The 13,566-nt window shown below is 46.5% G+C and overlaps 1 protein-coding gene across 1 annotated transcript; it reads left to right on the top strand.

Annotated features, from left to right (window-relative positions):
* The first annotated feature begins 6,884 nt into the window (after window positions 1-6,884).
* LOC136523200 (uncharacterized) lies at window positions 6,885-9,341 on the top strand. Its single transcript, XM_066516966.1, has 2 exons — window positions 6,885-7,914; window positions 8,368-9,341. Exons 1-2 carry the CDS (start codon window positions 6,885-6,887, stop codon window positions 9,339-9,341), a joined length of 2,004 nt encoding a protein of 667 aa, XP_066373063.1.
* The last annotated feature ends 4,225 nt before the right edge of the window (window positions 9,342-13,566 follow it).

Genomic DNA, 13,566 nt, shown 5'->3' with positions numbered 1-13,566 from the left:
CACTCGGGGTGATGAGGACATCGCCACGCTGGACACACCGACACCATGGTCTTCCCCAAGTTGCAATTCGTTTCCAACTCAGCTGCCACGTCGTCCTCGGATTCAGCAAACACGTCGTTACTGTTTCGGTCATAACTTCCTCATACGACATCGAAACGGGCCGTTCTTGGATGCGTTGGAAAGGGGACGACGATGCCGTCGTTTTGGATCTGGTCCCAGCTCCAGAAGGTCCGTGGATCATTCTGTGTGACCACGGCAAGGTGCTGCGTCACCTATTTGGGCCAACTTGGCCATGTATCGTGTCGGGCCTTAAGCCCAAGTTGTGGGCACCCAACCCCTGGCCGTCCCCAACCCTAGGTCGAGTCTTAGACTATAAACACAGCCGCCGCTGCTACTACACAATTGGGTTTTGTTTAGAGTTTAGTTTTCCCTCGAGAAACTGAATCGTTCATTGTAACTGTGGTGACAAATCCTTTTACAGTGATCCAGGGCCCCCGTTCTTGATCTCCTCCACTGTGTCGATTAGTCCTTTGGAACCGAGTTCTTGAACCCTCTATTGATATTCGCGTCATTCATATTTGCAATTTCAGATTGCGTGTTTTACCTTCTTGCTTGTGCTCTTCGATTCGCTTACAGGAAAAGCCTTCTTGGCGAGGTCAATCAAGTTGTGCTTGGTTGATAACCAACGGAGCGGTGGTGTAACGGTTGCAGGGTTCGAATCGTGTCTGATTTGAAGCCGGATCGCCAACGTCGAGATCTCCACAAATCGAACTTACCGGCTACCTCTCGGAAGATCGGGCCTGTACTCATCAATTGGTATCAGATATTTTAGGTTTACCGTGAGGTATAATCTCGCTTGCCTTAGATTCATATTTGTTCATTACCTAGAGTCCACAAAAAGCCCAAAAATATTTCAATTTCCGCTGTCCTATCGCCCTTTGTGCCTTTGCAATTTCGTTTCAGATTCGTGTTGTTGAGTTTGTGTCCGTGGTCGAGTCTTGTTGCTGGTTTAGGATTGTGTTCGTGGTCGTAGTTCAATCGCCCATTGCTGTGATTTTGTTTTCCGCCGCTATCCCATCCACCGTTCCCAAACAACAAGTCGAAGCCACCACATTACTCGACTTGCCCCGCTAGCCGCCTTGTGTAACTTCTCGCCGCCGCGCAAACCCTAGATAGGTTGCCAGCCGCTCTTATTTTGCCTGCATCGCAGCCCTCCTTACATCATCAGGCGAATACCTACTGCTGTGATCGGTGTTAGAGTTTAGGGACGCTTTGCCCTAACTACCGCCGCCGTGTTGTGCCTCCCGGAAAACATACCTTGAGATACCTTCGGTAAAACAGGCATAACTTTTCGCTCGTTTATCAGAAAAATCTGAAATTTTTTGTGCAGCTTCTTGACACCATTTGTCAAAAAAATTCGCCCTGTTTGGTTTCATCAGAATTGCCAAAAAAATTCGGGAAAATATAGAAAAAAAATTGTCAAAGTTTTTGCACGCTTTTCAGAGAACGTGCTGAATTTCTGTAGACCACATCCCACCTCAGTTGTAGGTGCCAATTTTTGTGGTTGCATCTTTTGTGATCCTTGTTCAGAGAAAAGTATAAAAAAAATAGTAAAAAAAAAGTTTGTTTCCTACTAGTGCCTTTTGGGAAAATCCGGGAAAAATTCAGGAAAAAGGAGAAATCCGGGCTATTTGCTTGTTCTGTGAGTTCTTTCGATCGTTCTTTGTTTTCACCTTGTTGCGCTACGTCTCGACACGTCTTAGCTAGCAACTGTGATTTGTACTTTGGATCCAGATTGAACAATCGCTACTCTGCACTCGTTAATTGCTAATCCTTGCTGTCATATTGTGTGCCTACCCATAGCTCCACATATTCTTCTGTCAGCACAGGTTCATCTTGCAACTGTTACCCACGCTCAACAACAGATTGCGTCGCCACTTTGGTTTTGCTCCTGTTTGGCGTTGGTAAGAATACAGGCAAGACGGTGGTAAGCCGCTTGTGATTTTGCATTCCACTTTCGCCACCACCACTTGTTTCCTTTTAGTTGATAGGGATAATACTTTGGTGTTGTCTTTTTCTATCTTCTAACCATGGCAGGAACTCCGACGGACTTCAATGAGTGCGTGTCCAAGGGCGAGCTTGCAACGTTCATGACTGAACAACGCAATCTTATGACCGAGCTGACGCGCAACGTGAACAATCTAGTCACCCGCATTGAACAGCTTGAGCAACGCCCTCCACCTTATCGTGCTGATGATGAAGATGCTGGTGATGAAGATGCGTATGCTGACGGTGGTGCCCGTCGCCGCCTCAACTTCAATCGTCGCGGTATGGCAGGTAATAATCATGGTAATAATGATCCTTTTGCTAAAATTAAATTTAGTCTACCACCTTTTGCTGGTAATGTTGATCCAGAGGCATATTTAGATTGGGAGCTTGCTGTTCAACAAAAATTTGATTCTCATAATGTTTCTGCTGAGCATAGAGTTAGACTTGCTACCAGTGAGGTTACTAATTTTGCTTTGTTCTGGTGGAGTGATCTTTGCAATGCCAATAATGCTGCTGCTGTGCCTCAAACTTGGAATGTTTTAAAGCAACGTATGAAATCTCGTTTTGTTCCTCCTTATTACCAACGTGATTTACGTTTGAAACTACAAACTTTAAAACAAGGTGATAAAGGAGTAGAAGCATACTATCAAGAATTGCTTATTGGTTTAGCACGTTGTGGTATAAATGAAGATGATGATGATGCTAGTGCTAGATTTTTTGGTGGTTTAAACCATGATATACAGAACATACTTGATTACAAAGAATGGCGCAATTTTTCCCAATTGTATCATCTTGCTATTAAGGCCGAACGAGAAGTACAGGGACGCAAACAACACCAGCCTCTCAGGTCTAACAATGGGAGGAATTTTCAGCAGCGTTCCGAGCCAGAGACGCCCAAGCTTCCTGTTGCACCACAGCCATCTACACCTCCATTTTCTTCCGGGGTAAGTAAATTGTCTAATGTGCAGTTTCCACAGCTGAAGAAAGGTGGCACTCCGGGTGCTTCTACTAGCTCCTCCTCGTCCAGCTCTAAAATCATTTGCCACCGATGCAAAGGCATGGGACATGTCATGAAGGAATGCCCCAGTCGTCGCGCTTTCATTGCTACCGAGGATGGATATGTAAGTGCTAGTGATGTTGAAGATGATTTAGCCCTTGCTGCTAACATTGATGCAGATCCCATCGAGGGCGATCATGACAAGGAGGCCATCACCATTGACTCTGTGGCTGCTGCCGCGGACTACCCTAGCCTTCTTGTGCAGCGTGTGTTGAGTACACATGTGGGTCAGAAGAAGAGATGAAGATCCAACGCTACAATTTGTTCCACATGTATCTCATTGTGCAGGGTTGTCGTGTTCTCACTATCATTGATAGCGGGAGTTGCAACAACTTGGTGAGTTCAGATTTGGTTGACAAGCTTGGCTTGACCACACGACAACATTCGTATCCATATAAACTTCAATGGTTCAATAATAGTGGTAAGACTAAGGTAACTAAATCAGCACGCATTAGCTTTTTCACAGGCTCTTATCATGATACTGCTGATTTTGATGTTGTCCCTATGCAAGCTTGTTCCATTTTGTTAGGTCGCCCATGGGAATTTGATAATGATGCTTTACACCATGGTAGAACTAATACATACACTATCATACATAAGGACAAGAAAATTACATTGCTGCCTTTGTCTCCTACGGATATTATTAAATATGCTAATGAGATCAAAAATAAACCTCCAACAGACATTGCTAAAAATAATGGGATTAAGTTAAAAGGAGGTGCTTTTCTTGCTACAACTCCTGCTACTGCTGAGTTATGTGATAATCCTGATGCACCATGTTATACTATGTTTTGTCAACCTTTTATGTCTGGTGCATTGCCTGCTGTCACTAACCTTTTGCAGGAGTTCGCTGATGATGGGATGGAGTCGAGGACGACTCCAATTCTACAAGGAGGGGATAATGAGGACATCGCTGGGATGGAGTCGAGGACGACTCCAATTCGAGAAGGGGAGGATGATGAGGACATCGCCACGCTGGACACACCGACACCATGGTCTTCCCCAAGTTGCAATTCGTTTCCAACTCAGCTGCCACGTCGTCCTCGGATTCAGCAGACACGTCGTTACTGTTTCGGTCATAACTTCCTCATACGACATCGAAACGGGCCGTTCTTGGATGCGTTGGAAAGGGGACGACGATGCCGTCGTTTTGGATCTGGTCCCAGCTCCAGAAGGTCCGTGGATCATTCTGTGTGACCACGGCAAGGTGCTGCGTCACCTATTTGGACCAACTTGGCCATGTATCGTGTCGGGCCTTAAGCCCAAGTTGTGGGCGCCCAACCCCTGGCCGTCCCCAACCCTAGGTCGAGTCACTATAAACACAGCCGCCGCTGCTGCTACACAATTGGGTTTTGTTTAGAGTTTAGTTTTCCCTCGAGAAACTGAATCGTTCATTGTAACTGTGGTGACAAATCCTTTTACAGTGATCCAGGGCCCCCGTTCTTGATCTCCTCCACTGTGTCGATTAGTCCTTTGGAACCGAGTTCTTGAACCCTCTATTGATATTCGCGTCATTCATATTTGCAATTTCAGATTGCGTGTTTTACCTTCTTGCTTGTGCTCTTCGATTCGCTTGCAGGAAAAGCCTTCTTGGCGAGGTTAATCAAGTTGTGCTTGGTTGATAACCAACGGAGCGGTGGTGTAACGGTTGCAGGGTTCGAATCGTGTCTGATTTGAAGCCGGATCGCCAACGTCGAGATCTCCACAAATCGAACTTACCGGCTACCTCTCGGAAGATCGAGCCTGTACTCATCACGGGGAAGCCAGAGACACTCGGGGAATTTTGCCTCTCCCGTAGTGATATATTGGTGCGAGACCTGTGACCCATGGCAGACATGGCAGTATGGCACGACGTTCGTCCTCCCTACGAGCGGGCCAGGCGCTCCATGTTGCAGGTGCCCTAATTGCTCCGGCAGTAGCCCGAGCAGCACCATTGCAAGCTAGGGTACGTTGCATTGTACGAGTGGTACCCCCACGACATGGGAGCTGCAGTGCAGTGCACCAGTCCAATTCAACTCATCGGCCTCTACGTACTGTATAGTACTAGGCACACGTACAGCGGCCAATTGTGCAATTCATTGCAGCTCAGGCTTTTGCCGGGAGCCTCATGAATCACGTCCATGTGAGGTGTCTGAGGTGCGTCCTCGCGTCCTGGAGAGCAGGCCGACGACGACGACGACGACCTCTGGTCTTCTGTCTTACGGCGGCGTCGAGCCGTCGATCGATGCCGAGCAGGTTTGACGATCGGCAGCAGTCGTCATCGGCGTTGGCCCAGGAAGGATGGTGGTCTCCCTCCCAGAAGCAAGCAGGCCGGCTGCCGTCGACGACGTAACGTCGTCGGGTACGGTCCGCGTGTCTGGAAGCGAATAAATTACCCCTCTCTGCATGCCTGCAGCGACAGGGAATTTTTTTATATTTTTAATCTTTTTTATTCAATATTTTAATAGTAATCGCATTTGAATTTTTTTTACGGATCTGACCCTTTTGGTCGCACCGGTGTCGCTGGCGTGACCAAATAACGTTGTCGCGCCACATGCATTGGCGCGATAACACCTGACACATTAGATAACGTTTTTGACCTGGAAAACCTTGTCGCGCCACTCTTATTGGCGCAACAGTATTGTCTTGTCGCGTCACCGGGAGTGGCGTGACCAGGTTCAAACTTAGAAAAATTATAACTTTCTAGCTTTGAGTTTTTCCAGTTGAGGATGTTAAGATGCTCAAAAAAATTATATAAAATTTCAGCACCATAATAATCACGCACTATCGCTTATCGCATTAGATAAATAGTATCTTCTTTGTATGGTGTCAAATAAAAATACTTTTTATACCAAAGTTGTAGCTCTCAATGAGATTTATAACTTTATAGTTTTGAGTTTTTACATTTGAGGTCGTTAAGATGCTCGAGAAAATATTATGCAACTGAAATTATATATTTTTTTTGAGCATCTTAACGTCCTCAAATGGAAAAACACAAAACTAGAAAGTTGTAGATCTCGTCGAGATCTATAATTTTCATATAAAAATCATCTTCATCTGACGTCGTATCAAATAGTTATGATTTTTCTAAGTTTAAGCCTCGTCACGCCACTCCCAGTGGTACGACAGAACAATACTGTCGCGTCAACGGCAGTGGTGCGATAAGGTTTTCCACGTCGAAACGTTGTCTAACGTGGCAGGTGTTGTCACGCTAATGCATGTGGCGCGACCCAGTGGCACTGGCGCGACCAAAATGGTAAAAAATTTTCAGGTACTATTATTATTAAAATATGAAATAAAAAAGGTTTAAAAAATAAAAATTCTCCCAGCGACAGCGTCGTTTGCGCCTGCCGACCGCCGGCCCTAGCTAGCAGCTGTGTGTGGTCTCTCGTCCTCGTCGGTCGCAGTCGTCGCTAGCTGCATGCCTGGTGGCATTGCAGTTTGCAGATCGAAACCCTACGTATACTCCGTGGTTGGCTGCCTCGTGCTGACACAGCCTATGATCCACCGCGCTGTGCCGTGCACTGCCTGAGTAGTACTAGTACATTGCAGAAACCGCGAGGACCCCAGGTCTTGCGTGCATGTACCGGTGATCCCTTCGATTGCTGGTGTCCACGCCCCGCCAACGATCGCTGGTCGTTGCCGGCCTCCGCAAATCATTGGTTAGCCGTCCTGGCGCCGCCGACCACATAGTTCTGTAGTAAGCGTCGCTTAGGGCTTTGCTGGGCTTTGCGATCGCGCTGGCACTCGCTGGCGTACTGATCGCTACTGTTTTTTCCTCTCTGATCCTGTTGCCTTGATGGCGTCGGACGGGGGTGGAAGTAAGGGGACCGGGAAGGCTCCTTTCGGCGGGGATGGAAACCCTAGTCCGAGTGTTTCTGATCTTCTAAAGCGCCTTAATCTAACAGAGGAAGAAGGAGCGGTAGTAGATTTCAGTGATGATGAGGAGATTGATGATCTCCCTCCGACGGAGTGGGCAGTGGTGGGGAAGGTTCTCTCACCCATGGCAGTACACATCAATACGATCCGGGCGGCGATGAAGCTAGCCTGGGGCAATCCTTTTGGCCTAAAGATCCGAGCTATAGGAGAGAAGGTGGACAACATGTTCGTCGCTGAGGTTGGTTCAAAGGCCAATATGGAGAGGATCCTTGCGGGGACCCCGTGGATGGTAGGAAGGCATGCGGTAGTTCTCAAGCCTTATGATGAAAGACTTAGTGCTGATGAAATCATCTTTGATCGCATGGAGATTTGGGTGTGCATCCTCAAGCTCCCGCTAGGTTGGATGAACCAGCAGCGGGGAACACGGGCCATGAGCCTGATCGGCCATGTTGTGAAAATGGACGTCGATGGAGATGGGAAGGCGAGCGGGGCCTTCCTGCGGGCTCGTGTTGCTATTGAGTTAGACAAGCCCCTTCGTCGGGGTGTGCTCCTGAGAATGAGCAAGACGGAGGAGCCAAAGTGGTTTGAGGCGCAGTATGAACGTCTTCCTTATTACTGCTTCTCATGTGGTCTAATGGGTCACTCAGAGATCGATTGCCCACACCCGGCACCACGTAATGAGTTCGGCAAACTACCTTATGATGTCCCTCTGAGAGCACCGGAGGAACGTAGGAGAAGAGTACAGTCCTTCGCGGGAGCTGCAGCTGAGTCCTTTGGTAGCGGCTCCTCGACGTACAGGCCATCCAAAGATCATTGTCGTTCTAGTGATGGCCGATCGTCTCTGGGAGACGAATCCCGGTTCTCAGCTTCAGAACCAGTGGAAAATCTAGAAGAAAGAGAAGTTCAGTCACCGTTGAAGAAGAGGAATACAGAGGGAACTGCAGGGAAAGGCCAGCCGGTCATGGAGGAAACAAATACCAGGCTACCCCGGAAACACAAAGTCGAAGGGGGCTGGCCAAAACCTGCAGACCCCAGACCTTAATGTACCGGCTGAGGCTTCTAATGCCATTGTTCCGGTAGGCCTTGTGAGTTCAAGATTGAACCAGCTAGATGGAGGTTCCGAAAAAAGCGGTGAGAGTATGGTGGAAATGCTGAAGAAGCAGAAGAGAGGCACAACTTCACAAAATGCACGATCGGCGGCGGCTGCAAGTGGCAGTCCCCGCCGGGCACAATGAAAATATTAAGCTTGAACTGCCGGGGTTTAGGGCAACCTGAGGCAGTTCGAGACCTCCGTAGCCTTTGTGAGCTACATCGCCCGGTGGTGGTTTTCTTGTCTGAGACTCGTTTCTTCTCGGATAGGGTGGATGTTTTGTTAAGATCACTTGGTTTTGCGCATGGTTTAGGCGTGGGAACAAATGGAAGAGGTGGCGGACTTGCACTGTTGTGGAAAGATGAAGTTTGTGTAAAGCTCCAAAGTCTTGACAAGCTTCATATAGATGTGGCGGTGCTTGATCCAATGACAAACGGGGAAAAGTGGCGCTTCACTGGTTTCTATGGTGAGGCGAGGAGAGAGTTAAGATATAGGAGTTGGGATTGTCTTAAGATGCTCAAGGGTCGCAGCTCACTGCCATGGCTCTGTGTAGGGGATTTCAATGAGACTTTGCATGCCAACGAGCAATTTGGGGGTGCTGGAAGAAGTGAACGGCAGATGGAGGGTTTCCGAGAAGCAGTAGCAGTGTGTGGCTTCACGGACCTAGGCTTCATTGGTCTACCGTACACCTGGGACAATCGGCGAGATGATGCTAACAACATAAAGGTTAGGTTGGACCGGGGGTTGGCAAATGATGACTTTCTTGACTTGTTCCGCGAAGTTATGGTCTGGCATGTTCAAACGACAATATCAGACCACTGTGCACTGGTGGTAGAATGCTTGGAACACTCCTTGAACAGGAGAAGACGAAAGCGAAATTTTCGCTATGAAAACATGTGGCAGCGTGACCCTTCTTACATGGCTCTTATTCGTGATGCTTGGTCATCGAATGGAGGAGCTACTGGATTGGGAGACATGCACACAAAGCTGAAAGGTGTGCAGTCCTCGCTACAGACCTGGGAGCAGGACGTCTTTGGCTCGGTGCGGAACGCGTTGGCAACTCTTAGGCGTGAGCTGGAGGAAGTCCGAGGGCAATCGCTGGGCTCGGGACCTTCTAGACACGAGCGACAAATTATGGCGCGGATGTCTGAAATGCTATCAAGAGAAGAAATTATGGAAAGACAGAGAGCGCGTCTTGATTGGCTTAAGGATGGAGATCGCAATACGGCGATGTTTCAAGCCAAGTCACGAGCACGGGCCAAGAGGAATAAAATTATGGCTCTGTGAAGAGAAGATGGGTCGATGGCAACGGAGCAGGCGGAAATAGAGGAGATCGCTACTAACTACTACCGCCAGCTCTTCTCGGCCCAGGAAGAGTTGTTGCCGGACCTGGTGCTTGATCACGTGCTTCCCAAGGTCTCGACTGAGATGAATGACCGGCTGCTACGGCCCTACTCAGCTGCGGAGGTTGAGCAAGCTTTGCAACTTATGAAGCCGAGCAAAGCCCCGGGGCCAGATGGATTTACAGCTGGCTTTTACCAGTTACACTGGGATTTGATGGGCAACGAGATCACAACAGTGGTGTTGGATTTTCTCAATGGTGGAGGTATGCCGGATGATATTAACCTTACTACCATTATTTTAATTCCCAAGACAAGAAATCCTCAGGTTATGAAAGAATTTAGACCTATTTCTTTATGTAATGTTCTGTACAAGTTATGCTCAAAGGTTCTGGCTATGAGAATGCGTGAATTCTTAGATGATATTATTGTAGAAGAGCAGAGCGCCTTTGTGCCTGGACGCTTGATAACAGACAATGTACTCATAGCTTATGAGTGCATCCATTATCTGAAAAGGAAGAAAGGGAAATCTGGAGCGTGTGCTGTGAAATTGGACATGGCCAAGGCGTATGATCGTGTAGAGTGGGAGTATCTTAGAAGGATCATGCTAAAACTTGGTTTTCATGCTGATTTTGTGAACCGTATTATGAGGTGTGTAACAACAGTTTGTTTCACTATCAAAATCAATGGCGTATTGACTGATACCTTCAGACCATCTAGAGGAATCAGGCAAGGGGACCCCATTTCCCCATACCTATTCTTGCTATGCTCTGAGGGTTTATCTTGTATGCTGAAAGCTGTTGGTCCAGTGTACATATCAAGGGGTATAAGAGTTGGAGTTCACTCCCCCTGGATATCGCACCTGCTCTTTGCGGATGACTGCATAGTATTTTTTGAAGCATCGCAAGGAGGGGCTGACAGACTGGTAGAGATTCTGGACAGATATCATCGTGGATCCGGACAGTTGGTTAATCGGGATAAATCAGCCATATTCTTCAGCAAAAACTGTCCTGCGGAGATGAAGCAAGTGGTCAGTCAGAGGCTTGATATCCAAAAGGAAGCCCTGGCTGAACGCTATCTGGGACTACCCACGGAGGCAGGAAGAAAGTTGAGTGACTGTTTTGAATACCTGCCATCCTAGGTGAAAAGTAGAATTGAAAGTTGGTGCGGACGTGAGGCAAGTTGTGCAGGTAGAGAGGTTTTGATTAAATCAATTGCCCAGGCGGTACCCACTTATTCTATGAGTTGCTTTCTTCTACCTCTCAATATATGCAACAAGATGAGAAGTGTTGTGGCCAATTATTGGTGGGGTAGCTCTGCTGATAACCGGCACATGCATTGGATGAGTTGGGAGCGTCTTAATCAACCGAAACACAAAGGAGGCATGGGTTTTCGGGACATGAGGAGTTTCAACTTGGCAATGCTTGGAAAGCAAGGTTGGCGCCTCATCACGAGACCAAACTCACTTTGTGCGAGAGTTCTTAAAGGGCGCTATTATCATGACACGGAGTTCTTGAGGACTACCCGGAAAAAGCACGCGAGCAGTACGTGGAGGGCGATCCTAGCAGGCCGAGACGTACTACAGCGGGGTCTGATCAGAAGGGTGGTCGATGGAGATCCTACTGCTATTTGGGGTGATCGATGGATAGCAGACCACTTTGATGCTAGGCCAATCACACCAAGAGTTGCCGGGCATCCGAATCTGGTTTCTGAACTGCTGACAACTAGCAGATCCTGGAATGTTGAGGCAGTGAGAGCGCTGGTGTTGCCAATTGCTGCAGCAGCTATATTGAGACAGCCGCTGGGTCGAGGAGATGGTGATTTTTGGGCGTGGGAACCAGAGCGTTCTGGGATTTATTCTGTCCGCTCGGCATACAAGATTATATACAGGAGGAAATGGGAAGAATCCTTTGGCCATTTACCTAGCTCTTCTGATGATGCTATATGGAAAAGAATTTGGAAGCTGGAGGTCCCTCCCAAAGTTAGAGTGTTCTGGTGGCGTGTTTTGCACGAATTCCTACCGACGAAGCAAATTTTATTCAGAAGGCACATAGAACCGGAGGCCTTCTGTGAGGTCTGTGGGGAGCCAGAAGAATCGATCAGGCATGTACTCTTGGACTGCACAGTGGCGAGGCAGTTCTGGCAATATACAAGATGGGCAACAGGGGTCAAATTACCAAGCCTGAATGCTGAGACGTGGGCTGCTGATTTGATGTCACAGCTTTGCCCAAGACGAGATCGTGCTCTGATTATGATTGGAATGTGGGCGCTTTGGATGCTGAGGAACCGGCGACGCCATGGAGAGCTGACGATGCCGGTTCAGCAAGCGGTGCTCTGGGCCAAAGATACAACTTATGATTTATGGCAGCTGAGCCACCAATTTGACAAACCAGCTCCAGCACACAATAGGGATAAATGGAGAAAGCCGGAGGTGGGATGGTCGAAGATTAATACGGATGCTGCGTTCTCTGAAGAAAGCAAGCAAGGAGCAACCTTGTCCATTATCAGAGATGATCAAGGCGCGTTCTATTCGGCACAAGCAATCTGGTATGAGCGTGGTCTTGATGTTTGCTCCATGGAGGCCTTGGCGTGCAGGGATGGCATGAAGCTTGCTGCACAGATGGGTTTACGTCGGGTGGCCTTGGAAACCGACTGTCTCCAGGTTGTGCAATTGTGGAAGAAGGAGTCACAAAGATCCATCATTGATCCTATTCTGAAGGAGATGGAGGAAATTAGCCTTGCCTTTCAAGAATTTTCTTTCTCTTTTATTAGTAGAAGTTGTAATAAGGTTGCACATTTGTTAGCTCGTCAGGTTTCTAGTTCACATTGCTCGGAGGTGTGGCGTGTTACTCCAGCATGTGTGTATGACTTGATCATGGTTGAGGCTTCGGCCGGCTAATTTATGAAAGGCAAGCAATTCACAAAAAAAAAAAAGGTCTTGCGTGCATGTGCCGCGCTGTGCTGGGACCAGTATAAATAACATATATGCATGCATGCATATCTTCGCCCCATAGGGGGCCCGGCGCATGCACACAACACCGACCGTCAGAAAACAGTATTGCCGGTACTTATAGTTTGTACGCTTCCAGCTACCGACAAGTGATAGCTGATAAACAGGGAGTGATAATTGAGTTTTGTTGCGTACCAGAAGGGAAAGATAAAAAAAAGTGAACATAAGTAGTGGTAAATTCTCTCTCTCCTTGTATCTATTTACTTGATCCATTGGTCCTAAAAAGATTGCAATTCTAGGATTCGGATTGGTTAAGCTTTTTTAAGTTTGATCAAGTTCATAAAAAATAGTACTCCCTCTGTCCCTGAATAAATAAATTCATAGAGTTATCTTAAGTCAAACTTTTTAAACTTTGACCAAATTTTTAGAAAAAACCCGTTAAGATTTATGATATCAAATTAGTATTATTAGATAGACCTAGAATACATTTTCATAACGTGCTCATTTTATGTCATACATTTTCATAATGTGCTCATTTTCCTATAAAGTTAGTCAAACTTAAGATAGTTTGACTTGCACGGATTCTAGGCGGAAGTGATTTATTTGGGGACGGAGGGCAGTATCAATATTTATAACTCCAAATATGTTTTCTATAAAAACATATTTCATAACAAATCCAATGATGTTTATTTAGTTTCATAAATGCTGTTTTTTCGTATAGATATAGACAAACTTATAAGTGTTTGACTTTTCGGCTAGTGAGAATTACATTCATTTTAGGATTGAGGGAGTATGTATCTGTGCAGTGTTGTTGCATGGCTTAACAATTTTGTAAGACACCATATTGTTCTAAATAGAGCTAAGTAATTTATGTACAAATTTTGAGCTAGGTCTAATTAGAATTGCTTATACTTTATGATCTCTCATCTGTTTAGTTTCTAACACAGTGCACAAATATAGAGTCCACACATATGCAAAAAGGTACTCTATCATTATAATAAACTTGCTTACAAATTACTCTAGATATATGCCTTTTCATCCAATTAATAGTTTTCCACCTTGGTATCACACCTTCATATCATTAATTTTCCCAACATATATTTAGTAGAATTCTAAAAAAAACATATATTTAGTAGAAACATTAGCACGACCTATATGTTAACTTTTGTTGCAGCCCATTTGCCCTTATTTAAGAACCAATTTTTTCATCCCAATTTTCAGT

This window comes from Miscanthus floridulus, chromosome 18 (genome assembly GCF_019320115.1).
Source record: "Miscanthus floridulus cultivar M001 chromosome 18, ASM1932011v1, whole genome shotgun sequence".
Lineage (NCBI taxonomy): Eukaryota > Viridiplantae > Streptophyta > Magnoliopsida > Poales > Poaceae > Miscanthus > Miscanthus floridulus.
Note: the sequence above shows the minus strand (reverse complement) of the source record. Positions and strands in the feature narration are given on the sequence as shown.

Excerpts from the sequence above, each read along its gene's own strand:
- LOC136523200 (XM_066516966.1), top strand. The coding sequence starts at position 6,885 with ATGGCGTCGGACGGGGGTGGAAGTAAGGGGACCGGGAAGGCTCCTTTC. Across the intron at positions 7,915-8,367 it reads AGAGGGAACTGCAGGGAAAG|GCGTGGGAACAAATGGAAGA; the intron begins GCCAGCCGGTCA and ends CGCATGGTTTAG.